Raw genomic sequence first — 27,117 nt, forward strand, 5'->3', positions numbered from 1 at the left:
GGGTGCTGTCATGGGCTCTGTAAAATCCCGTTACCGGTAAGTAACTAGGATCTTTTCCCCTTCTCCCATGACAGCACCACCTGAGAGATTTATAGAGATCAAATACCAGAGGGAGGGATCACCGCTTGCAACACCCTTCTACCAAAGGACAGATCAGTAGAAGAGGAAAGGTCAAGACGGTAATGTTTGTAAAATGTAGCAGGGGATGACCAAGTTGCCGCCTTACATATAATGTCGATGGGCACATCCGCCTTCTCAGCCCAGGAAGCAGCTACCGCTCTGGTGGAATGGGCCTTCAGGTTCTCAGGAACCGGCAGATTGCTTAGAAGAGTAGGCTAAGGTAATAGTATCCCTGACCCATCTAGCTATGGTCCCCTTTGTAACCTTAAGTCCTTTCCTAGCCCCCTGAAAGGATATAAATAAAGCGTCACTCTTTCTCCAGGCTTTTGTCACTTCCAAATACTGGACTAACACCCTCTTAACATCTAAGGTGTGAAGCTTATGTTCCTCAGAATCCCTAGGATTAGGATAGAAGGAAGGGAGAGTGATTACTTGCGTCCTATGGAACTTGGAGGCTACCTTTGGAAGATAGGCCGGGTCTGGTCTTAAGATTACTCTATCCATACATACTTGAGTGAATGGATGGTTAACGGATAGTGCGTGTAAGTCACTGACTCTACGAGCTGATGTCAGGACCACCAATAGCGCAGTCTTTAAAGTTAAGATTTTTTCTGAAACCTTCTCTAAGGGCTCGAAGGGAGGTTTGGTTAATGCTTCCAGAACTAAATTAAGGTCCCAAGGAGGCATTCTTGGAACAGGAATAGGTCTGGATCTATGACAGGCTTTAATAAATCTAATGATCCATCTATTTGCTGCCAAGTCATAATTATACAGTGCCCCCCTTTGCGTCAATAGCGACCTCTCAAAATCCAAGCCGTCAAATGCAGGCCCGCTCTTTGGGGATGACAGACTGGGCCCTGCCTGAGGAGATCCGGGATGTCCGGAAGAACCCATGGATCTGCTTGGGACATTCTCTTCATCCAAGTGAACCATGGTCTCTTGGGCCAGAACGGGGCGATCAATATAACCCTCGCCCGTTCCTCTCGGATCTTCCTCAGGATAGTAGGGATCAGTACTAAAGGGGGAAAGGCATAAGCTAGAGTGAAATCCCACTGAATCTGCAGCGCGTCCACCGCAAACGCCCCCTCTTTTGGATTCAGGGAGCAAAAGGTTTCGGTCTTCCGATTGTGTCTGTTTGCAAACAGATCTATCTGGGGCTGTCCCCACCGATCCACAATCTGCTGAAAAACGGCTGGATTCAACTCCCACTCTCCTTGTTTCAAGATGTGACGACTCAAGAAATCGGCCTTTATGTTCTCTTCCCCTTTTATATGCAGTGCCGAGAGCGTAACCAGCCGACTCTCGGCAAACCTGAAGATCTGATCCGCTATTAACATCAGAGGGAGAGATCTGGTACCCCCCTGATGATTGATGTAGGCGACTGTTGATCTGTTGTCTGACATTATCCTGACGTGAGGACCCTGAAGAACAGAACTGAATTCTTTTAGCGCGTTTCTGGCTGCCAACAGCTCTTTCATGTTGGAAGAGAGACTTGTCTCGCTGTCCGACCAGAGGCCTTGTACAGAACGATCCCTTAGGTGAGCTCCCCAACCTTCCGCACTTGCGTCTGTTGTAATTGTATCCGACACCTGGAAGGTCCAAGGAACCCCCAAAGATAGGTTGACCGGAGATGTCCACCAGTCCAGGGAGTTGATCACAACATCTGGAAGAGATATTTTCCCATTCAGGCGACCTTTGAGCCGCCTGTCCGCTGCCAGAATCTCCTGTTGAAGACATCTGGAATGGTGCTGGGCCCACTGAACCGCCGGGATGCAAGACGTCATTGTACCCAACAGAGACATTGCACTCCTCAGGGTCATGGTCGGATTGCTGACAACCTGAGATGTTAGGGATCTGATCTTCAGTTTCTTTTCCTCTGGCAGAAGACAGGTTTGGTTTTCTGAGTCCAGAATGAGACCCAGGAAAGACTGAACCCTCTTTGGTTCCAGCCTTGACTTCTCCAGATTTAACAGCCAACCTAGGCGTCTTAGACTGGCCATGACGTCCGCCAGGGCTAGAGCACAGAGTTGACTTGATCTGCCCACTACTAAGAAGTCGTCCAGATAAGGGATGACCAAAATGTCTCTTTCCCTCAAGTGCGCTGTGACCTCCAGAATGATTTTTGTGAAGACTCTCGGCGCCATGGAAATGCCAAAGGGAAGAGCTGCGAACTGAAAATGCCTTACGTGCCTGCCGAATTGTACAGCTACTCTTAGAAACTGTTGATGATCTGGCAAAATCGGGACGTGGTAGTAGGCGTCCTTCAGATCGAGGACGCACATAAAACAGTCCGGAAATAACATCTTTATGGCTGATTTTATTGTTTCCATCTTGAAAGGCCTGTAGATTAAATGGTCGTTCAGTCTCTTTAAGTTCGCAATGGTCCTGAAGGAGCCGTCCGGCTTCTTTATTAGGAAGAGAGTCGAATAGAATCCTCTTCCTTGCTCGGGTGCAGGTGTTTCCACCAGAACTCCTTTCATGAGCAGAGAGAGAACTTCCTGCTGTAAGGCTATCTGTTCCGCTAAACCTCTGGGGCTGATATTTTGACAGTGTTCTTGGGCCTGCTTTTGAACTCTAATGTGAGCCCCCTCCTGATTATCCCTAAGATCCAAAATTTGGATGAAATTTCCTTCCAGGCAGGCAGGAAGTGGGACAATCTTCCTCCCACCCGGGGGGAACTGTCACTTAGGGGCTTTCTTATTCTCGGAGGAGGGACCCCCAAACATGAAGCCTCTGCTATACGGCTTTCGGTCTTTCCAGCTACCTTGGTCTCTGGGAGCTTTACTGCGGCTGTATTTTCTCTTCCGAAAGAAACTGTTAAATCGGGAACCAGACACCGTGGGAAATCCATGTTTTTTGCCTGCGGCTTTATCTAGGATGTCATCTAGACCTTTGCCGAACAAGAAGTCCCCCTCACAAGGGATTGAGCACAGTTTAGACTTTGACTGCACATCTTCTGGCCAGCTCTTGAGCCATAGCGCCCTACGGGCTGCATTAGAGAGGTTTGCAGACCGGGCAGCCAGCCTAACTGAATCTGCCGATGCATCTGCCAGGAATGCAGCCGCTCCCTGCACAAGAGGAAGGTCTGATAGAATTTTCTCCCTGGACACATTCCCCCTGATCTGGTCTTCCAATTGTTGAAGCCAGATCATCATAGATCTAGCAGTGCAGGTCGCTGCTACTGCCGGTTTAAGGGCCCCTGCTGACGACTCCCAGGTTTGCTTAAGGAAGGACTCCGCTTTTTTATCCAGCGGGTCTTTTAAGGCTCCTAAATCCTCAAAGGGCAGAGTGGATTTTTTTTTTTTTTTTTTTTTGAAGATTTTGAAATGGCCACGTCAATCTTAGGGGTTTTGTCCCATTTAGCCGCATCCTCATCCTCAAAGGGGTACCTCCGCTTGGAGGATGACGGCAGCTGACCCTTCCTCTCCGGTTTCTTCCATTCCCTTTCTATCAGAGATTTAATCCTGTCATTGACCGGGAATGAGCGTCTCCTCCTTTGGTCTAAGCCCCTGAACATAACATCCTGGACTGTTCTGGGCACTTTGGTATCGGTAATACCCATAGTCCCTCTGACGGCTTTAACTAGTCTCTCAGTATTCTCAACCGAAAGACAAGGTCTGCCCCCCCCATCATCATCCGAAGACTCCGATGACGATGAGGAGTGATTAGAGGAGGAAGGCAGTTCTCTCGTAAAACGGGACTCCACTGATTCCTCTGATTCTGAAGAAACTAGTTTTCGCTTCTTCTTTTTGAGTGAGGTTAAGCCTCTTAAGGACTCTCTGACCTCTGTCTGGATTAGATCCTTTAATTCTAAAGAAAACCTGGGGGACTCCTCTGCAATGGTTTTCTGAATACAGTCCGAGCATAGGTTTTTGGCATAGGAGGTGGGAAGACCGATTTTGCATAAAGCACACTCCCTGTTTTTACTTTTAGCACTACACTTCTTCGCCTCCTGCCCCAAGAAATAAAAGGAGAAGAAGGAGGAAAAGAGAGAGAGAGAAGAGCACATTATTCAAGGTGAGACTTTCACGAAGATCACTCACCACACTGCCGTTCAGACTAGGGTACCGGAGGCGGTGGTTGCCGTTCACATGAGGGCTCCCATCTGGCGGAGGTGGACTGACGAAGTCTTTTCTGACCAGTCTTGTCGGAACTCGTACGCCCCTCACTGCTGTGACTTTGTCGATGGGAAGATTCCCGTTCCATTTGTTTGAGCTGCTTGCGCTGCTTTGATTGCTGTGGCTGCTGCTGTACTTCCTGTGGCGGTGACAGCTGCTGCCCAGGTGACTGCGGTTCCTCATCCATCATGGCGGGGATGCAGACACCGCCATCCTGATTGCTCCCCATCCTTAAAAGCAGTAGGGCTCCACCTCCTTTAGGCTCCTCCCTTTCCGGCAGTGTGCTCATCTCTCTTTTTTTTTTTTTTTTTTTTTTTTAATTTTAGCCAGCTGGCGCGCTACCCGCAGATCCACCTGCCTCTGCGCGTGCGCAGCCCAGCGGCACCCGGCGCGCTTGCAGCGGGATGACAGCTTCCCACCCGCGCATGCGCAGACCCGGTTTCCGGCGCACTCCGTGATAGGGCGCGTCAGCACCCCGCGCGTGCGCAGCCCGGACTTCCGGCGCGCTCCGCCACAGGGTGCGACGCGACCCCCACGTGCGCAGCCCGGAAGACCTGCCGGCCGGCGCGCTCAGTTCATCTTTGCGAGGCGCAGACCCGGCCGCAGGCCCCGGCGCACGCGGGGAGGAATCCAGAAACAGCACCTCCTCCCCACACGCAGACCCGGGCAGCAGCCAGACGGGCTGGGAACAGGGACCATCTGCTGCTTCCACGGCCTCCAGGCCGCACCGTCCATAATCCAGGTACGTGAGGTACCACCTGGTGAGGCTCCCATCAGGGACAGGAACCAAAACTGATGCGGAGGAGAGGTACCGCCTTTTTATTCAGTAGGTTCCTGTCCTTGGTGGGCGGATACCCTCTCTCAGGTGGTGCTGTCATGGGAGAAGGGGAAAAATGTGGTATATGTGTGGTGAGCACATTGAGCCCCCAGGTGTTTCACAGAAGTTTATAATATTAAGCTGTGAATATACAGAAAATTAAATTTTTCCCACAAAAATGTTTTTTAGCCCTAAATTTTGGATTTTCACAAGTGTAACAGGAGAAACTGCACCATGTAATTTGTTGTGCAATTTCTTCTGAGTACGCCGATACCAAATATGTGGATGAAAACTACTGTTTGGGCTCACAGCAGGACTTGTAAGGGAAGAAGCATCAAAATTTGCTGGAATAATTAGCGGATGCCATGTCGCGTTTGGAGAGCCATTTCACTTTTCCAGAGCCTCTGTGCTTCCAGTACCATGGAAGCTCCAATATTTCCATTGACAGATGACGGACCTGAGTGAGGGCTTTTTTGTGGATTGATTTGAATCTTTTATTAGGAACATTTTACATAACATTTGGGATCACATTTATCCTACATTCTACACTGAGCACTTACATCGGGGTTTCCATATAAATCTCTGAGTGACGGGATTCAGATGAAACCCCCAAGGGATCCATTAACTATAATGAGGCAGCAGAGTTACTCTGGACTCCGTCTGGCGTCTGTTCAGCGTCATCCCTTCTTTTCAGAAGTGCACAAAACTGTGGCCGTCCGTACTTTTATGCACGCCTAAATAGACAGGACACTGCCGGATCATAAGCTAGACTGCATTCACAGTGCCTTCATCTGCCTCATTACATTGAGTCTTCCGCCGAGAGTTCTGTCTGTATCACATATTTCAGAGATTTACATGGAAACCCTGGTGTAAGCGCTCAGCACAGGATAAATGTGAGCCAAGCTTTACTGCAATCTTTGAGAGGCAGAATGAACAAATCAGCAGCAGATGAAGAATTGTTTTTATTTATTTTTTACACCGTTCATCGTGCAGCATGAGTGACTAGGCGACATTATTCTTCGGGGCGGTGCAATAACAGCAATACCATATTTATATAGTTTTTTTAAGTTTGGCTTTTGTCACACACTAAAAGATGAAAAGATGATTTTTTTGCAAAAATTAGTATCGCCATATTTTGAAAGCTATAATTTTTCCATATTTCTGCCGACAGTCATGCAATAGCTTATTTTTTGCGGAACGAGTTGATTCTTTTATTGGTAACATTTTTGGGCACATAACATTTTTTGATCACTTTCTATTGCAATTTTTGGGAGGCAGAATCAATAAAAAACAGAAATTCAGGAATTGTTTTTTTTTTTAATGTTGTTCCGCATGTGGTAAAATTGATAAGGCAGGATTATTCTTCGGGTCAGTACGATTACAGCGATACCACATTTATTTCTTGTTTTTTTATGTTTTGGCGCTTTTACACAATAAAAACTATTTTATAAAAAAAATATTTTTGCATCACTTTATTTTAAGAGAGCTATAACTTTTTTATGTTTCCACTGAAGGAGCTGTCTGGCAGCTTGTTTTTTGCAGGACAAGATGACGTTTTCAGAGATACCATATTTATTTACATTTGTATTTTTGATCACTGTGAAGAAACGGCACCAGGGGGGCCCCTCAGAATCCCGCTGTCACCGCTTCTTCTGGTGGATCCACACCCCGCCATCCGCCTGACGTCACACTACGCCAGATGGAGCACATGATACGGATCTACCCTTTGCACCGTGACGTTCCGCACCCCCCTCAGGGACGCGTAAGGTCAGATCGGCACAGTTCTACACCGTCACCTCCTGTCCATGCGGGTACAGAGAGGCACCAGGGAGTGGGACAAGGTGGTCCACTCAGACGCTGATGTGGCCCCACACCCTCCCACACTCTTGACAGGCTGAGAGACTCTTTCACTACTCCAGTGAAGTAGAGCCTTGTAGGCCTGGATAGAGCTGCCACCAGTTTCTATTTGATATAACAGACTTATATTGAGCTAGAAACCAGCCCGGTAGTGCATTCGTTGGACCAAACAACAGACGTAAGGGTCGTGGTTCGAGATAAAAGAACAGCCCAAGATTAAAAGTATATATTTAATCGCCATAAGGGCTCACTAAACAATCTACTATATACATCAGGCTTTATATATACAGTGGGCAGAGTTACAAATACAAAAGCATGGTACATCAAGCATAACAGATCTTAAAGTCAATTACCGGTTAGATGGAAAGCATGCCTCGGGGATTGGGCGACCACATGGGGAAGAATGTGTGCCCTGCTTGGTTGCTGGACTTGTCCCTCAAGTCTGCATGTCACAAGCTTCCCCAGGGAAAAGACAATAGGCTTTTGCTACACAGACCTTCCAACTCTCTGGGAACTCCCACTACCTGCCCCCTGTTCATCCCAAGTCTCCGCCCCCTGTTCCTTCCTGGCTAAGAGACTCCCAGAACTAACATGGCCCATACCTCCTTACTGGATGGTCCCAGGGAACCGATTCTGGTGTCAATGGACCCGGCTGGGCCCCTGCTACGTGTGAGTACCAAACACAGCAGTTGTAGGAGGTTTCAAAAGGCTAAGACGTGTATCTCCTTGTCCCTACATGCTAGAGTGGGCTAGGATGCAGTCTGGCGTTCACTATCTTCCCCTGAGCTAGAAAATCCATTTTGTGAAGAGCTGGGACATATAGTTCTTCCACAGCTCGGTATTGAAGTATAGTACCTTACACAACATAGCACATGTTGAGAACAAAGAGAGGATCTCGGCAGGAAGCCTGCCTGTAGCTCAGCTCACAGCTGCCAGGGGAGGGGGATTTCTCACCCCTCTTTGCTGGCTACAAAGGAATTCAAGAGAGTCGGATTACACTATGCCTGGAGACCTGACAACCAGGGCACATGTGATTATTCTAGAATATTCTTCATAATCACATTTTATTCCACTTTTTGTTTGGCAGTATGATGATAAAACATCATTTTTTGGCTTGTTTTTATTTTTTAATTTTTTACGGTGTTCAATAAAGGGGTTAACTGGCGGGAAGTTTTATAGGTCGGGTCATTCCAGACGCAGCAATACCAATTATGTGTACTTTATTTGTTTATTTTTTTATCGTAAAAATATTTATGTACAAAATATATATATTTTATTATTTTGTGATTTTTTTTTTTAATATTTTTAAAAAATTTTTACTTTGTTCCACTATGAAACTTTCACTTTTTGCAGTCTGATCGCTTATAAAGAATAGCAATGCAATAGCTTTGCTATGCTTTACAAACTGTCAGCGCTGCACTGGCAGACAAACTTGCTCTGAGCATGGTGTGATAAGTTTGCTAGCTCTGATGACCCGGATGTCGTCATGATGACATCGGTTCAGCATGGCGCGGGGGGCGCCGATTGGAGGGCAGAGGGGGCTCCCTCCTAAATGCTGGGATGGATATCAATAGCAGCTGTGAGAGGCTAAAGTAGCAGGAGCGGTGCACTGAGTGCTGGGTGTCAGGTGTCAGATCAGTTATTAACTAATTGCAATAAGGCAAATGATCCCTAACTCAAGATTCTCTATTAATATATAACGTTTATTTACCAATAACAATAAAAGAAAAATTGTGCAATTTTTAAATGACAGTGAATGTGTGGTCTTTATATAGTCTTGATGTAAAGCGTTCTAATTTATTGATTTGTCACCAGTGAGAGAAACTATATTGTCTTTTCCAACTTATCGTCTATATTCATTGATAATGAACACATCCACTAGAGGACGTCTCCTACTAGTCTGTTGTCTCACTGCCAAAATGTATGATTTTTTTAAAGTATGATTGTTTTGCACATTCTGCACTTTAATATTATATTTTATATTGGAGTTCTTGTGCATGCACTATTCACTTTATGTATTATATCTCATACATCATGTTGCACTTTTTGGATCATGTCTAACCATTGCACTATGCACTTTACGAACTGATCTAATGAACACTCAGCTATGCATTTCTTGAATTTTTCTTTCATATATTTTGCACATTTAAGTGTCCCTAATCTTATAATTGCACCATAATGTCTATTCTTCAGGCAGTTATGTACGTGATGAATTCTTCTCAAATGCATTCAGTTTATTTGTATCATTCGCTCACTCTTTTGACATATTTGGGCTGGATTCCCTGGCTACGTGTCCTGCTTTGCCTCTCTCCTCCCGCATTGTGTTTACACGTGTGGGCGGGCGAGGGGTGACACGGGTTTATCCCCTCCTACCTGGATGGGTTGCCATGGTCTGCGTGTCCCTGTCTTTCCTCTCCCCACCCACATTCGGATCTAGTGCGTGGGTGGTATTAGGTGGCTTAGGTCACAGGTCCATTGCTCCCTGCCAGCTGGGCTTCTGTGGTTAGGCGTCCCAGCTTTGCCTCTCCCCGCCCGCACTGTGGTCATGTGTGTGGGAGGGCGGAGGTGACAGATCGCCATGGCAACGCATCCCTACCTTGTCTCTCCCCGTCCACATCAAAATTTCTTCCAGTGTGGGTTGGCGGAGGTGACGTGGGACGCCGACCCTGGTTGTTCCAGCGTGGGATACAGGCAACGTGAACATCTCAAACACCTGTCATTGGTAAGCCATGATATATAAACCTTCTCCTGACACCTTTACATCACCCCTCAGAGGAAGCTGCACGCGAAACGCGCATCGGGGGTGTCCCATTGGTAGCCACACAGGTCACCTTATCTCGTCACATTTTAGGCATACTCTGGGCCTTTTCTTTACTTGGATTCATCCATATAACATATTTCAGGCAGACTTTCAATTCTTTTTACCTAAGTTCCTGTGTCACCATATTTGTGTGTTGTTAAGGACACACTGATTCCTTGCTTTATTTTATTTGACTCACTCAGGTCAGTTGTATATCACGGTTTGGTTTACAGCATAAGGAAATCTCCTTTGTTAGGATTCATTGCCACCATTGAATTCATTCATTTATTTATGAGCATGAATATGTAGACCATGCATAGTGTTTTTTTGGGAATCATTGTCTACGACTATGATTGCAGCATTTTTTCCTTCATGATGCTGTTGGTGTCCAACATTCTTCCTGAGTGATGTTGCCTATGTCTGATACTCTCTTTTTACCAGTAATGTATTGTGTTATTTGTGTTAATAAACAGTCTTATGTTTGGCTTATACTCCTGTGTATTTATTATGATTTTGTAATCTTCTAATCCCAGGGGGTAGGTGGATCCTCCAGGTTGTAAGTTCTATAGAAAAGGGCTTTTAATGCACAAAGTCATTCAAACAGTTTTGGGTGGAGGAGAACGTTGTGGTCTAGAGGCAAAATGGTGATCACATGATTGTGATACGGCCGGACTACACCACTGATAAAGCAGCCACAGCCGGTGACTGAGAAGAATCTGTAAATGTTTTGGATTTTCAGATGATTATGAATTTCAGAAATACCTTATGACAGTTTTTCATTAATACTTTTTATGTTTTTGTCTGATATTTGTAGTTTATTTTTTTTGTGTTTAAGCTGCAGTACACACTGAGGAAGGTCTTGAGGACCAAAACGTTTGTACCTGTTTTGGACTGCAATTAAATACTTTAAAATTATGTCTGTTTGAGTGCCAAGTTTCATTTGCCTTTTGTATGGTTTTAGACCCTACTTGCGCACCTATTCCAGCAGTGCTGCGGTTTTCTACACTATTATCTACTCCAGTACGTAAGCACGCTAAAGTGTCATGTCCTCTTCCACATTCTCGTATAATGTTGAGGAAGCATCCAATATCATTGCACAATGTAACCTATCATGTGATTTCTTAAAAGTCCCTCCGAAGGAGATGCAAGGATGGAACTTAAAGCGAGAATTACGCCACCTCACCAGCATCGAGTTGCATTGTGCCACATTGTTGGAATACTTGAGAGTACAAAGGATCCCAAGGGCATTGAGGGTCCCAATTTGTCCAACCCTGTTTAGCGATCAGTCTGAGTACTGCATAAAATTTGAACATATACTTAATAAATGCTCTTTTGATATTATTACCCTAACAATTGACTACTTACAGAAGGCTATTGTATCTACCAAGGAGCAGGTAAAAAAATATTGAAACTCAGCTTGCTGCTACTATCTCTACACAAGAACTCATCACTCTACAAAACAAGATGAGCATCGACGAGATACGGAGAGCAAAAAAAGGAATAAGTTTGCGAGATACTGAAGATTATGAGCAAGACTGGGTCTATAGATGGCAAGACAGATACACCTCAAGAAATTATCCTCCCAGATTTGCCAAATCCACTACAGATTCTTCTACCTCCGGTTCGGACACGGACAGGAGGGTCCTTTTCACCACTTCTGCTCGGTTTTTTTAGATCAATGAAAAAGATATTCCCAACGCAGAAGAACAGAAGAGGTGGCCAACACAAGGGGACACACGGACTTCATCTGAGTGACCCGCTCCCAGGGACACAGCACCATTGGTGGTAAATATCTCCTCTAGGACTTTGAGTATTGCACAACTTTCTGTACCACAGAAGGGGTTATCTTTTTGTCCCACTAACAAGTACAAAACGTTCAATCTTGATATGGAGTTACAGCGATTTTGTCGCTCCCTACACCTTAGGACACACTTTACCAATGACACACCAGGCAATACCTTGTCTATTCCATCTACCCTCTCTGATGTTAATACCTCCATCACGGCGCCAGTCTCGGCCTACGCCCCAAAAGTGCATACAGACCCCCACATGACTCACATGCGCTCGAGACCTTCATTGGTTTCGTGGATAGTGCTTTTACAGACTTACATTCCAAGGTAGACAAAGGGCTGCTTCATTACCAGTCCAATCTTTCTCCCCTTGACCTTCAGGCCCTCAGAAAGAGAGTAATCTTATCATCAAACTGGCATACAAAGGGGACACCATAGTAGTGATGAATAAAGGGGATTATCTCCTGGAAGTCAATAGACAACTTAACTCCACATACCATAGACTACCCCATGACCCAACACACCAAGTCAGGACTGCAATAGCATCTGTGTTGGAACATTTTCTCACCAGAGGAGTGATTGATAGTAATACAAGTGATTTTCTCACTAAGCAACATCCTATCACACCTGTCTTTTATGTACTCCCCAAAATTCACAAAAGCCTTGACCATCCTCCCGGTCGTCCTATAGTAACCTCAACAGACTTGCTTCTTTAACCTTTATCAATTTTCTTAGAGAAAATATTGATACCATTGATTAAAAAAGTCCCTCCTTTTTACTAGATACAGGAGCTTTTCTCAGTTTTATCACTGACCTAAAATGTGTCCCCCCTGAATTCGTCTTGGTTTCTTTTGAAGTCAACACACTCTATGTGTGCATTCTACACTCCGAAGGTGTATGTGCTGTACACAGTCTGTTGCTTGAGTCACAGACAGATCCCCTTATCATTGAACTTTGCATTGAACTCCTGACATTAGTTCTTACCAAAAATAATTTCTTGTTCCAAGATACTTTCTTCCTACACACTAAAGGGACAGTGATGGGCTCTAACGTGGCCCCCGCTTATGCAAACTGTTATATGGCCACCTTTGAGGCCCAAGTAGTTTACTCCAATCCATTCTTTCGTAATCACTCCATCTCATGGAAACATTACATCAGTGACATTTTTTGCATATGGGGGTGCCCACAGGAATCTCTAAATGAGTACTATGACGTCCTGAATTCCAACCCTGGGCTTTACCATGACTCACAGTTCTCATCAAATCAGTTTCCTGGATACCATAGTCCTCAAGGACCAACAAGGATTACTAACCACTGACTTTTACACAAAACCTACCGATCTAACTGATCTCTTACACTTTACGAATAATCACGCTTTACAAATGTAACGGTCAATTCCAAATCCCAGCTCCAGCGGTTAAATAGGATAGTGGCAATGATCAATTACTCTCAGAGAGGCTACAGGAAATGTGCCACAAATTTGAGAAAAGGGGCTATTCCCCCGAAATCCTACACCAACATAACACATCTTTAGCCCACACCAGTCCTAAACCCATGAACCGGAGTCTATTTGTCCACACTTACTATCCGTTCCCATACATCTTGCACAAAACAATCCGGAGGCATTGGAACATCCTACAATCCACTTATCCCCACATCCCAGAGTTCCAGCAACCATTTTTTCCGTGTTTCAAACGGGCGCCCAGTCTCAAGGATTCACTACTTCGTGCCGACGTGAGCCCCACACATACAGGGGTCAAAAAACGTTTTTTACTAATTCCTAAGAGGGGGACCTTCCCCTGCTTGCAGTGCCACCAATGCAACAATGTCCTACATGGGAACACCATTTACCATCCCCATATCAGTAAACAATACCAGGTCAAAGGGTATTTTACGTGTTACACCAACTTCGTAGTATACCTCATTAAATTCCCTTGTGGTCTGGCATACATTGGTGAGACAACACAACCACAAGCATAAGTCCACAATTGGATGTAAGAATCTACTACTACTCTTGCTACAACATTTTGTTACATTAGGCCATAACCAATCTCCAATGAATTTCAGAAATACCTTATGACAGTTTGTTTCTAGTACTTTTTATGCTTTTGTCTGATATATGTAGTTTTTACTTTTTTTGTCTTTATGCTGCAGTACACACTGATGAAGGTCTTGAAGACCAAACCAATTGTACCTGTGTTGGTCTGCAATTAAATACTTTAGAATTATGCCTGTTTGAGTGCCAAGTTTCAGTTGATATTGAATGGCTTTGGGCCCTACTTGTGCACCTATTCCACCAGTGTTGCGGTTTTCTACACTATTATCTGAGAAGAATCTGTGACTTCTCTGCATTTAGTGGTTGCTACTCACTTTGGCGGTTATCGGTAGGAATCTCCTCTTTACAGCGCTCATCATCCCTCACATATGTGTCTGTAGTATTAATATAGGTCAGATCTTCACCCTGAAACAAATATTGTAAAAGTCACAGACAGATGAGAAGTGCCATCTATGATCAGTTCTAATCCTGCCATGTCCACCGTTCTCATTACACAAATAGAAAACACATAATACTGGTGGATAAAACAAGACTGAGCACAAGACCTTCACAGCCGTCTACACATCATAGGGGAGATCTCATGACACCTTCTCTCCATCTACCTGATGATCCTGAGGAACATTGGGATCTTCTGGTTTACAGTCCTGTGGAAGAAGAGGACGGGGACATCTCTCTGGTGTTGTCCTCTTACTGGATAGATCTGGAGGAAACACATACAGGGACTGAATTCATTCTTTACATACGGATAATTATAGGCCGTGTGTATTTAGTCCTGTCTATTACCTAGTGATGTGAGGGGCTGGGGAACTTCCATCATGACGTTCTTGTACAGATCTTTGTGTCTTTCTAAATACTCCCACTCCTCCATGGAGAAATAGACAGCGACATCCCGACACCTTACAGGAACCTGACACATACAATGGTAGAGTAATTCCCCCGATCCCTTCATAGCGTTACTGTATAATGTCCCAGCATTCCCAGCAGTGTCACCTCTCCAGTCAGCAGCTCAATCATCTTGCAGGTGAGTTCTAGGATCTTCTGGTCATTGATGTCCTCATGTATCAGGGGGTGAGGTGGAGGCCCCGTGATTGGACTCAGGGGTCTTCCCCATCCCTCAGGCACAGGGTCCTGACAGCGCCCACTAGAGGTCTTCTTCACTACTGTGTAATCCTGGTTATAGAGAGACACATTAATAAATCTCACTACAGACATTTCCAGAGTCCTCACCTCTCCAGTTCTGTCTATCTGTTATTCCCATAGATAAGAATGATGTAATGTGACGTCATCAGAATCTCTCACCTCTCCAGTAAGCCGGAAGAGGATCTCTAGGGTGAGGTGTAATATCCTCTCCGCCATCTTGTCCCTGTCCATATCCATGCTTAATGAATGAATCAGAAAATTTTTCTTATTTAGGGGATCCGATTATTGTAGAGACCTGAATAGGAAAATGATGAGCCGATGTAAATTCATAAAAATCCTGTGTAATAATACAATCACTGGAGATAATAAGGGGAAACATATGAGATTTACTATTTTATACTATTTTGTTTTCTTCTTTACATCTAGTAATAAAACCTGTATATTTTAGGCCACAGACAACAAGCAGTTTCTTCCTTGGAGTCTGCAGCTGAATACGTTTCTCATAGACTCCTCTACCTTATTGCTAATTCTCGTCTCATTTACGGACACTGGAATCAGCATTAGCAATACTGCAGGAGATATTCATTACACGTGACAGGAGAAATAACTACTTCATGATGAGGACGACATTTTGATCTTCAACTACGGCTACATATTTTGCCAGAGCCCTGTCACTGACTACATCACCACCGGCCGTCTATATGAATGTTTCCCGTCTTCCCCGGGCTCTACCATGTTAGATCTCAGGTCTGATTCACACACAGAAGGTTGAGACATTTAGAAAAGCTTGTTTGTAAGAACACCAAGACAGGAGGTATTTGTAGCCAAATTCTCCATGTACAATGTATTTTTTTTCTCTGGATATGATAGGATTTTTTTAGCATTTTCATGTAGGTTTCCATATATTACATGAAAAACACCCCAAAAAATACAATTGGGGATAGAGATACTGTGGGAACATTATACAGAGTGTGGGTGGATGGCGATACTAGGGGAACAGTATACTGTGTGTGGGGGCCAAGAAAGGGGCACTGTACTATGAGATCAATACATGATTCCTGCACAAAAACACCCTAAATGTTACATTTTTAAAACCACCCCACAATTTGTGAATCTTCAGGGTAAATCGCTTTCTAACCATTTGATTAGAGCTGATACTATTAAGCTAAAGTGTCTAAACAGACTTTCTTTCAGATCCATAAAGGGGCACTTTTCCATGTTTGTCATGCCATAACTGTTGGAGGATTATTACAGGTGATAGTTTTCCCAACAATTAGATGGGACACCTGTGGATATTGGTGTTTTTTTACCAGCTACAGTTCTGATGTGATTTACTCGGTAAAGTTCCCTTGTGGTAAAGTGGACAAACGTTAAGATCAATTAAATCAGCCTGAAGGAACATCGTCCTCTATTCAGCTCTATGAGTCTAGGATGAAATCCACTGCGGCCCCTGCAAAAAAAAGAATGAAGAAGAGCAGACGTTTGGAGAGACCACCTTGGCCAGACATTTCTCGGAGATGGTGATAAAAGTTCTGAACTCCGACGGTCGGTGTTAGAAGAAACGACCGCAGCGGATTCACAATCACAACGCTGTAAACTTCTACAGAGAAGTGTTCTGGATTTACTCCCTGGAATCACTTTCTCTCAAAGGGTTAAATGACGTCTGTAACTTCATGGTCTTTCTAGGAAGCTTCTTCTCTGAACTTTATTCCTCTGTTGTCTGTCCGGAGTTGTTTTCTAAAAAAATATTTTTGTGTGTTTTTTTTCTTTTAGTTTACTGGATTAGTAATGGGGGTGTCTGATAGACGTTTCTCCAATATTAACTCTTGGGATTGATAACAGCTGAGAATACACAACTGACGTAAACCCCAAAAATATTACCCCGGTGGCCAACATAACAGGGCAATTGGGAAGAGGAAGGCAAAGTGCCATAATTTGTCACATCCAATGTGATTTGCCAATTCTGGGGCTGCTGCGGACTGGTATTTTTAGGCTGGAAGGGGCCAATATCCATGGACCTTCCAAGCAGGATAATATTAGACCCCAGCTGTCTGCTTTACCTTAGCTGGTTATCAAAAATAAGGGGGGGGGGGGGGGGACTCCATGTCATTTTTTTAAATTCATTATTTATTTAATAGGTTTAAAAAAGGTGAAATACACCCTTTAGTGCCACATGGAAGGCAACTTTATAATATTTAGGGGAGGGGGGGGGGTGGACATTAATCTAAGCACTCCCTCCTGTAACAACTCTCCTTGAACTTCCGTACTTTCTGAGGACAGTGGGCCGAGCATTGCATCACCGGGTCTTCTGTAAGACCCAGTGATCAGCGAATGGTCTTTAGATAAGGGGTTAAAAGAGCACGCTCGAGCATAACTGAGTATCATCGGAGTGCTCGTATATTATGTGCGAGTCCCTGTTTCTGCATAATTTGCGGCTGTTAGACAGCCTCAACACATGCAGGGATTGCCTGTTTGTTAGGGAATCGTCACGTGTTGAAGCTGTTTAACAGCCGCAAATCATGCAAACACAGGGACTCGAACATAATATACGAGCGCTCCTATGATACTCAGTTATGCTCGAGCGTGGTCAGTTAACCCCTTATCGGAGCACGTTCCCTCATCACTACCGATAACAAGATGCGGCCGGCCAATCGCAGTAATGCCAGTAGAAAACATGGCTACAGCACTACAGTGTATGGCAGGCAATGCCCGAATGTATATTGGCCGTATAACAGACACAAGACATACGGGGCGCGGTCTAGAACTCCCCCGATACTCGATCCAGTAATGGAGAGAAATCACCAGTATCTACATTACTGTGCTGGAACCAGGAGAGGAATAATGGTGTTCTGTGAGGACTTCTCTGGGCTTCTGTCCTTCATCCTGCAGTCGTCTGAATGGATCTAATGTGGACGGGAACCAGCTAAACCGCATTCTGCCCACAGCTGTTACCTCACTGTTCACACCACACAGAGACCCCAAAAGAGTCTCCGTGCTGAAGGGGTTAATGCCCCCTGCGCCCAGTAATGGGGGTCTGTTCTGTGCACACAGGACCTGTGATGAGATCACAGGAGGGGAGGAGTCAGGGGTCACATGATCAGGGGCCTCAGTGGATGCAGGACTCTGCTGTGCTGGTTGTCATGGTGCTGGATGAGCTGAAGTTTATGTGTGGGGTCAGGAGGGGTTTACAGTGTGGATGTAGCAGAGCCGCGTGTGTACGAGGTGTACGGAGCGGAGCCGCGTGTGTACGAGGTGTACGGAGCGGAGCCGCGTGTGTACGAGGTGTACGGAGCGGAGCCGCGTGTGTACGAGGTGTACGGAGCGGAGCCGCGTGTGTACGAGGTGTACGGAGCGGAGCCGTGCGTGTACGAGGTGTACGGAGCAGAGCCGTGTGTGTACGAGGTGTACGGAGCAGAGCCGCGCGTGTACGAGGTGTACGGAGCAGAGCCGTGTGTGTACGAGGTGTACGGAGCGGAGCCGCGCGTGTACGAGGTGTGCGGAGCGGGGCCGCGCGTGTACGAGGCGTACGGAGCGGAGCCGAGTGTGTACGAGGTGTACGGAGCGGAGCCGCGCGTGTACGAGGTGTACGGAGCGGAGCCGCTCATGTACGAGGCGTACGGAGCGGAGCTGCACGTGTACGAGGTGTACGGAGCCTTGTGTGTACGGAGTCGTGTGTATACGGAGCGGAGTCATGTATGTATGGAGCGGAGCAGAGTGTGTTCTAAGCGGAGTCCTGTGTGTATGGAGCCCTGTGTGTACAGCATCGTGTGCATACGGAGCAGTGTGTATGCTGTATACAGCTGTATACCCCCCAGGTTCGGGCTGACACACCGCGGCTCTTTATCAGACTGTAGAAGAACTGACCCTGGACACTCGGTAAAACTGCGCTCGGACGTCTCTTGTTTCTCGCACAGATACTGATAACATAAGATGGAGTCAGACGAACCCTCCTACAAAACCTGATAAAGTCATTACTACAGGACTGGATGAGAAAGGGATTTATTCTACAAGAAACGCTGGGGCCACAAATGAGAGAATCCAGGCCCCGTGGCTGGATACTCCGGGCCCCCAGCGTGTTAGGACCAGACGGGGTCTTTGTCCCTGGAGCTTCTCTGCTCGGTATAATGAGACTCTGATCTTGTTCTTATAAAGAGGGTTGGAGTAGAATAGAAGCTGCCTGAATATGAGGACCTTGTCTGATCTCTATGTCCTTGTGTACAGAGCTATGGAGATAGCGCTATTCTCTGTATAATAGATGTGATGTCGCTGGAGCCCTAATATTCCTGTACAGGGGTCTCTGTAGAGATAATCTTACCCCAGCATTATGGATTGGGAGACGGAAAAAGGGATTGGGGACATTTTGTTGTAATTTCCCTTTAAATAAAAATGTAATAAAATATAACGGATTAATAAAAAGTGTTTTGTTTTCCCACCATTTTGTCAGTAGGAGGTAAAGAGCCGAGGCTGAAGATGCTTTGTCTACAAAAGGTCACGGCCCCACTATCAGTATTTGGTCAGTATTTTTTCTCAGGAGTGGGAGCCAAAACCAGGAGTGGGTGATAAATGCAGAATTGGTGACTTGTTTCTATTATACCTTTTCTCTGATTGTTCCTCATCTGGTTTTGGCTCCCACTCCCGAGAAAAAATACTGACTGAATACTGACCAAATACTGATAGTGGGACCGTGGCCAAAGAGGGAGGATTGGAAACTCCAAATGTCCTTCTATATGTTGGGATTTTGAGTTAGGAAAAGGGGTAGGAGAACATTTTGGGTTTTGTTTTGGGGGCAAGATATGCAATATTTGTCCATATAGTGTACATATATGAATACAGTTCGGTCCACAAATATTTGGAAAGTGAATCTTCGTGATTTCAGCTCTGCAGGCCGCTAATCTGGATTTAAAATGAAACAGCTGAGATGCAATTGGAGACTTTCAGGTTTAATTAAAAGGATTAAACCAAAATGTCCTGTGAAACGTTTAGGAATTACAACCATTTTTCTACGAAGCCTCCTCATTTCAGGGGCTCAAAAGTAATTGGAGAAATTAACTTTACCATAAATAAAATGCTCATTAATACTTTGTAGAGAATCCTTTGCAGCAATGACGGCCTGAAGTCTGGAAGCCATGGACGTCACCGAATGCTGGGTTTCCTCCTTTGTGAGGCTTTGCCGCCTTTACTGCAGTGACTTCAGTTGTTGGTTGTTTGTGGGTCTTTCTCCCTTATGTTTTGTCTTCAGCCTGTGAAATGCAGCTCGATGGGGATGAGATCTGGTGACTGACGCGGCTATTGCAGAATATTCCACTTCTTTACAGTAAAAACTCCTGGGTTGTTTTCGCACTATGTTTTGGGTCATTGTCCATCTGTATTGTGAAGCGCCAATCATGTGACTGCCGTTCATGTGATCTTCTCCGCCCAGCCACATGACTGTGACTATATTGCACATCACTTCCCATTCTGCCACCACATTACTCATTATCATGTGATTTGTTTTTTATGTGCCGATTACATCAGCACTTCCGGTATTGGCTCGTCACCGGTGAGATGACTGTTTCTTCTCATGTGTTGGTCGCATCACATGAAAACAGCACCATCAATCATGCGCATTGGCACCTTGTTTTCAGAGGGCAGGCCATCTGAGGATAGCGTCTGAACTTAAGTCACTACTGCTTCTTGGATGATGTTCCATTCATTATGTATGTGAATAAATCCACATGCGTTACAACTGTTTTGATTGGGTCCTACATGTAAATAGCCTGGTTGTTTGGTCCACCATCTCCCCATGACGAAGCCAGGTGCAAAACATGCGTCAGGTGCGTTTTTCCCTTTTGACTGGTGAGGTTACTTTATGCCACTGTGCATTTCTTACATTTTAATTTTAATATAATATAATGATGGTCTGTTTCACCTCCATGAGAGCTCTTTTCCATGTTATGGGTTCACAGCAACAGTTTCCAAATACAAATGCGACACCTGGAATCAGCTCCAGACCTTTTACCTGCTTAATTGATGATGGATTAATGAGGGAAGAGCCCATGCAGCCAATGAAAGAGCTTTTGAGATAATTGTCCAATTACTTTGGTCCCTTGAAAAAGATACTGCTCCAGAGAAGAGAGAGAGGATTCAAAAAGACCTAAATAAACTGGAGCAGTGGGCAGCAACCAACAGAATGGTTTTTAACAGGGAAAAATGCAAAGTACTACATCTGGGCAATAAAAATGAAAAAAGCATATACAGAAAGGGAGGTATAGAGCTAAGCAACAGTACATGTGAAAAAGACTTAGGTATACTAATAGATCATAGACTGAACATGAGTCAACAGTGTGATGCAGCCTCAAAAAAGGCAAATACAATTCTGGGATGTATTAACAGAAGCATACAGTCTAGATCAGTGGTCGGCAAACTTTTTTGCACCAGGGACCGGCTTTAAGCAAGACCAGTTTTCAATGGCCCGGTGGGGGTGGGGGCGGGGCTTTGGTCATATGTGGGTGGGGTTATGGAGGGGTGGAGCTTAGTGCATACTTATCATATAATTATGACATTTATAATGAGAATGTGATTCAACTTACCATAGGTTCAGAATGAGTGGGAGCACCAGGCTTGTTTCCCTGGATCAGTGGGAGCACTGGGCTTGTTTTCCTGCAACAAGACGGTCCCATCTGATGATGATGACCACTACTGCTGCTACTGGACACAGCCACTGCTGCTATGAATTTTCACTGTTATTTGCTTTTTTCACTTTAACCAGAAAATCTGCTGCTGGGCCGCACGACACCAGAACACAGCTACAGGAGTCATAAGGGTGGGACACCTGACGTCATATCTAGCTGACCATTAGCATCCAGAGCCCCTCCCCCTCCAACTCGCAGCTAGCAGGAGGGGAAGGAGCGCTGGACACACATGACCTGCTTGTCCCTGCTCCTGCCTGAGCACATTCTGCGAGTAGGGCCGCATGCCTAATTATCTATTCACTGCCAGTCCCTCCTCCTCTTTTCTTATAGGCTACTGATCACATGCTGGCTTTCTCCCTGCTGATCCTCTACAACTGTCAGCAGCGCCGCGGACCGGCTGAAAAACCCCAACGGCCCGGTCCTGGTCCGCGGACCGGCGGTTGGGGACCTCTGGTCTAGATCACGTGAAGTCATTATCGCACTTTACTCCCCTTTGGTCAGACCTCATCTGGAATACTGCATCCAGTTTTGGGCACCACATTTTAAAAAAGACATCGACAAACTGGAGCAAGTTCAGAGAAGAGCGACCAGAATGGTGACCGGTCTGCAAACCATGTCCTATGAGGAACGGTTACAGGATTTGGGAATGTTTAGCTTGCAAAAAAAAAAAAAAAAAAAGACTGAGAGGAGACTTAATAGTGGTCTACAAATATCTCAAGGGCTGTCACATTGTAGAAGGATCATCTTTATTCTCATTTGCACAAGGAAAGACTAGAAGCAATGGGATGAAACTGAATGGGAGGAGACACAGATTAGATATTAGGAAAAACTTTTTGACAGTTAGGGTGATTAATGAGTGGAACAGGCTGCCACGAGAGGTGGTGAGTTCCCCTTCAATGGACGTCTTCAAACAGAGCCTGGACAGACATCTGTCTGAGATGATCTAGTGAATCCTGCTTTGAGCAGGGGGTTGGACCAGATGACCCAGGAGGTCCCCTCCAACTCTACCATTCTATGATTCTATGATATTAAAGAGCTGTAATTCCTAAACCCTTACTCCAATTAGGATGTGAATACCCTCAAATTAAGGCTATGGCCCCACTATCAGTATTCGGTCAGTATTTTTTCTCAGGAGTGGGAGCCAAAACCAGGTAAGGAACAATCAGAGAAAAGGTATAATAGAAACAAGTCACCAATTCTGCATTTATCACTCCTGGTTTTGGCTCCCACTCCTGAGAAAAAATACTGACCGAATACTGATAGTGGGGCTATGGCCTAAAGCGGAGAGTCAGTACTTTAACCCCTTCACGACATGTGCTGTACATGTGCGGCACATGGCGTGTCTCTCCCTCTCATCATTGTGCCCCTAACAGCCGCGTTTGGAACAGCGATCCACCTGCGGCTTTTAACATGTTAAATACCTCTGTCAATCTCTGACAACAGCATTTAACATGGCCGCGGCGGAAGGACGTCATAAGTCTTGCCCATCGGAGCTCGTGTCACATGATCGTTGATCGCCGATGGGTTGGCACGACAAACCGCGGTCTGCAGGAGACCCCAAGCGGTTGTCATTGCCAGGATGCTATGAGCGCCGACCTCAGCCCGTGAGCATTTCTGTTACACATAGGTGATCTGATGATCTCAGCTTCTACTCTCCTATGGAGATTATTGCAGCAAGTGAAAAGTAAAAAAAAATGTTTTAAAAAATATAAAGATTTAAATCACCCCCCCTTTCATCCCATTCAAAATAAAATAATAACAAAAAAAATAAAATATACACATATTTGTTATCTCCGCTTTCAGAATTGCCCGATCTATCAATATGTAAAATTAATTAATTGGATCGGTAAACGGCGTAATGGGAAAAAAATCAAAACATGAGAATTTATTTTTTTGGTTGCCGCAGCAATGTAATAAAATGCAATAACGGGCGATCAAAACATCGTATCTACCCCAAAATGGTATCAATAAAAATTTCAGCTGAGCCTGCAAAAATCCCCAGATCCTGAAAAACGGAGACGCTACGGGTATCGGAAAATGGCGACTTTTTTTTCTAACAAACTTTGGATTTTTTTTCACCACTTAAATAAAAAAAGAACCTATACATGTTTAGTTTCTAAGATCTCGTAATGACCTGGAGAACCATAATGGCAGGTCAGTTTTAGCATTTAGTGAACATGGTAAGAAAAAAAAAAAAACAATTGTGAAATTGCACTTTTTTTTTTGCACTTTCACCACACTTTGAATTTGTTCCCATTTTCCAGTACATGATATCGTAAAACCATTGGTGTCGTTCAAAAGTACAACTCGTCCCGCAAAAAAACAAGACCTCACACTGCCATATTGACCAAAAAATAATAAAGTTATGGCTCTGGAAAAAAGGGGAGCGAGAAATGAAAACGCAAAAATGGAGAAACCCAAGGTGGTAAAGGGGTTAATATCAAATAGTTAGAAAACAAAATAGAAAAATGTTAGAAAATATTTGTTTTTATTTCTTTCATATCGGCATTGAAGAAAACCAGCGTATGAATCTTTTCCAGCCTGGGTGCCGGGTTATCTGGGCCCATTCCATCCTGTGTTGTTCATATGGTGCGAAATCCCTTCCCAGATCCTCTGAATTCCTACATGGGATGTAAATTCCCTCAGGACCGACCCGCTGAATTCACGGCTTATCAATCAACATTTACATTTTGTTCATATTTATCCAGAACTTTGGTTTTACTATGTCGGAAAACCGTTTAAATGGTTAACATTTCAGATGAATTGTATCATTTATTTTAGTTAAATGTACAAGAAAGATTTTTGGCAATGTTCACACTCTGCATCTGAGGCTGAATGGTCCACAATGTACATTATATAATCATTGTCTTATAGCATTTTATAGAGAAATTCATAAACATTTAGAAATATATATATACTAGCTATTGAGCCCGTTCTACGCCCGGGTGGCGAGCATTTTTATTGGTATATGGTCTCCCATGCTGGTATGTGCTGCCCCCATCCTGGTATTTGTGCTGCCCCCATCCTGGTATTTGTGCTGCCTAAAATCCTGGTATTTGTGCTCCCCAATCCTGTTCCTCCAACCTGTTATGTGCTGCCTTCATCCCTATCCTGGTATGCATGGCACGCCTCATCCCTATCCTGGTATGCATGGCACCCCTCACCACTAATCCTGGTAAGCATGGCACCCCTCACCCTCAATCCTGGTATGGATGGCACCCCTCACCCCCAATCCTGGTATGCATGGCACCCCTCACCCCCAATCCTGGTATGTATGGTACCCAATCCCTCATCCTGGTATGCATGGCTTCCTCATCCCCAATCCTGGTATGCATGGTACCACTCACCCCCAATCCTGGTATGTATGGCACTCCTCATCCCTATCCTGGTATGTATGGTACCCCTCGTCCTGGTATGCATGGCACCCCATCCCTCATCCTGGTATGTATGGTACCCCGCATTCCTATCCTGGTATGTATGGTACCCCTTATCCTGGTATGCATGGCACCCCATTCCTCATCCTGGTATGCATGGTACCCCTCATCCCTATCCTGGTATGCATGGCTCTCCTCACCACTAATCCTGGTATGCATGGCACCCCTCACCCCAATTCTGGTATGTATGGCCTCTTCATCCCTCAATCCTGGTATGCATGGCACTCCATCCCTCATCCTGGTATGCTTGGTACCCCGCGTTCCTATCCTGGTATGCATGATACCCCTGATCCCTATTCTGGTATGCATGGTACCCCTCATCCTGGTATGCATGGCAACCCATCCATCATCCTGGTATGCATGGCACCCCATCCCTCATCCTGGTATGCATGGTACCCCATATCCCTATTCTGGTATGTATGGTACCCCTCATCCTGGTATGTATGGCAACCCATCCATCATCCTGGTATGCATGGCACCCCATCCCTCATCCTGGTATGCATGGTACCCCATATCCCTATTCTGGTATGTATGGTACCCCTCATCCTGGTATACATGGCACCCCTCATCCCAATTCTGGTATATATGGCACCCCTCATCCCCCAATCCTGGTATGCATGGTCCCCTCACCCCCCAATTCTGGTATGCATGGCCCCCTCACCCCCCAATCCTGGTATGCATAGTCCCCTCACCCCGCAATCCTGGTATGCATGGTACCCATCACCCCCCAATCCTGGTATGTGTGGCCCCCTCACCCCCCAATCCTGGTATGTGTGGCCCCCTCAACCTCCAATCCTGGTATGTGTGGCCCCCTCATCCCCCAATCCTGGTATGTGTGGCCCCCTCATCCCCCAATCCTGGTATGTGTGGCCCCCTCATCCACCAATCCTGGTATGTGTGGCCCCCTCACCCCCCAATCCTGGTATGTGTGGCCCCCTCAACCTCCAATCCTGGTATGTGTGGCCCCCTCATCCCCCAATCCTGGTATGTGTGGCCCCCTCATCCCCCAATCCTGGTATGTGTGGCCCCCTCATCCACCAATCCTGGTATGTGTGGCCCCCTCACCCCCCAATCCTGGTATATGTGGCCCCCTCATCCCTTTCACGCTGCACACATACAAAAAAAAACACAAACTCCCCTTTCTTCCCTGTGCTCCACTGGTGCACTGTTCTGCCGGAGGCTGGGGGAGGAGTGCGGTGCTGGAGTACGCGCGTGCCCATACCGCGCTGTCTGACGCCATTTTGCTGAAGACACACTGCAAATGTGTCTTCTGTAAAATGGTGCCGGATAGCGCTATGCGCATGCGCCGACTCCGGTGCCTTCACTCCTGCCCTGGTCTCCGGCGAGAAGAGAGGCGCCGTGGCAACGCTTCTCCCGGTCAGGTAAGTATGTAAGTATGGTGCCGGAGATCGCGGTATGCGTTTAGTGTCTACGCATACCGCGATCTCCGTCGCCATAAACTCCTCTTACCTGTAACGGCTTCATGTGTTCTTCTGTCTGCAGCCAGACTGCGCAGGCGTGTCGCGCTTGCACAGTCTATAGAGGCTTCAGACAGAGGGACGCTTTTAGCGTTATATTATAGATAAATATACAAATAATATATAAAGATAGATATATACAGTACAGACTAAAAGTTTGGACACACCTTCTCATTTAAAGATTTTTCTGTATTTTCATGATTATGAAAATTGTACATTCACACTGAAGGATTCAAAATTATGAATTAACACATGTGGAATTATATACTTAACAAAAAAGTGTGAAACAACTGAAAATATGTCTTATATTCTAGGTTCTTCATAGTAGCCACCTTTTGCTTTGATGACTGCTTTGCACACTCTTGGCATTCTCTTGATGAGCTTCAAGAGGTAGTCACCGGAAATGGTCTTCCAACAATCTTGAAGGAGTTCCCAGAGATGCTTAGCACTTGTTGGCCCTTTTACCTTCACTCTGCGGTCCAGCTAACCCCAAACCATCTCGATTGGGTTCAGGTCTGGTGACTGTGGAGGCCAGGTCATCTGGCATAGCACCCCATCACTCTACCTCTTGGTCAAATAGCCCTTACACAGCCTGGAGGTGTGTTTGGGGTCATTGTCATGTTGAAAAATAAATGATGGTCCAACTAAACGCAAACCGGATGGAATAGCATGCTGCTGCAAGATGCTGTGGTAGCCATGCTGGTTCAGTATGCCTTCAATTTTGAATAAATCCCAAAGAGTTTCACCAGCAAAGCACCCCCACACCATCACACCTCCTCCTCCATGCTTCATGGTGGGAACCAGGCATGTAGAGTCCATCCGTTCACCTTTTCTGC

The 27,117-nt window shown here is 45.5% G+C and overlaps 2 protein-coding genes across 5 annotated transcripts in view; one reads left to right on the forward strand and one right to left on the reverse strand.

Moving 5' to 3' along the window:
- LOC141178587 (uncharacterized) overlaps positions 1-27,117 on the forward strand; it is a 648,943-nt gene that overhangs the window by 255,218 nt on the left and 366,608 nt on the right. The gene's annotated exons all lie outside the window — the stretch shown is intronic.
- The window catches only part of LOC141178583 (uncharacterized), a 234,059-nt gene that overhangs the window by 14,376 nt on the left and 192,566 nt on the right, over positions 1-27,117 (reverse strand). For all 4 annotated transcript variants that reach the window (XM_073660461.1, XM_073660460.1, XM_073660462.1 and 1 more), the window contains 2 exons: positions 14,161-14,258; positions 13,873-13,963 (listed from right to left, as the gene is read on the reverse strand). In XM_073660461.1, the coding sequence (XP_073516562.1) occupies positions 13,873-13,963; positions 14,161-14,258 (189 nt within the window). The remainder of the gene's footprint in view (positions 1-13,872; positions 13,964-14,160; positions 14,259-27,117) is intronic.

This window comes from Phyllobates terribilis, unplaced genomic scaffold, assembly GCF_046119375.1.
Source record: "Phyllobates terribilis strain yellow unplaced genomic scaffold, ASM4611937v1 Scaffold_29__1_contigs__length_15306474, whole genome shotgun sequence".
In the NCBI taxonomy this organism is placed as follows: Eukaryota; Metazoa; Chordata; class Amphibia; order Anura; family Dendrobatidae; genus Phyllobates; species Phyllobates terribilis.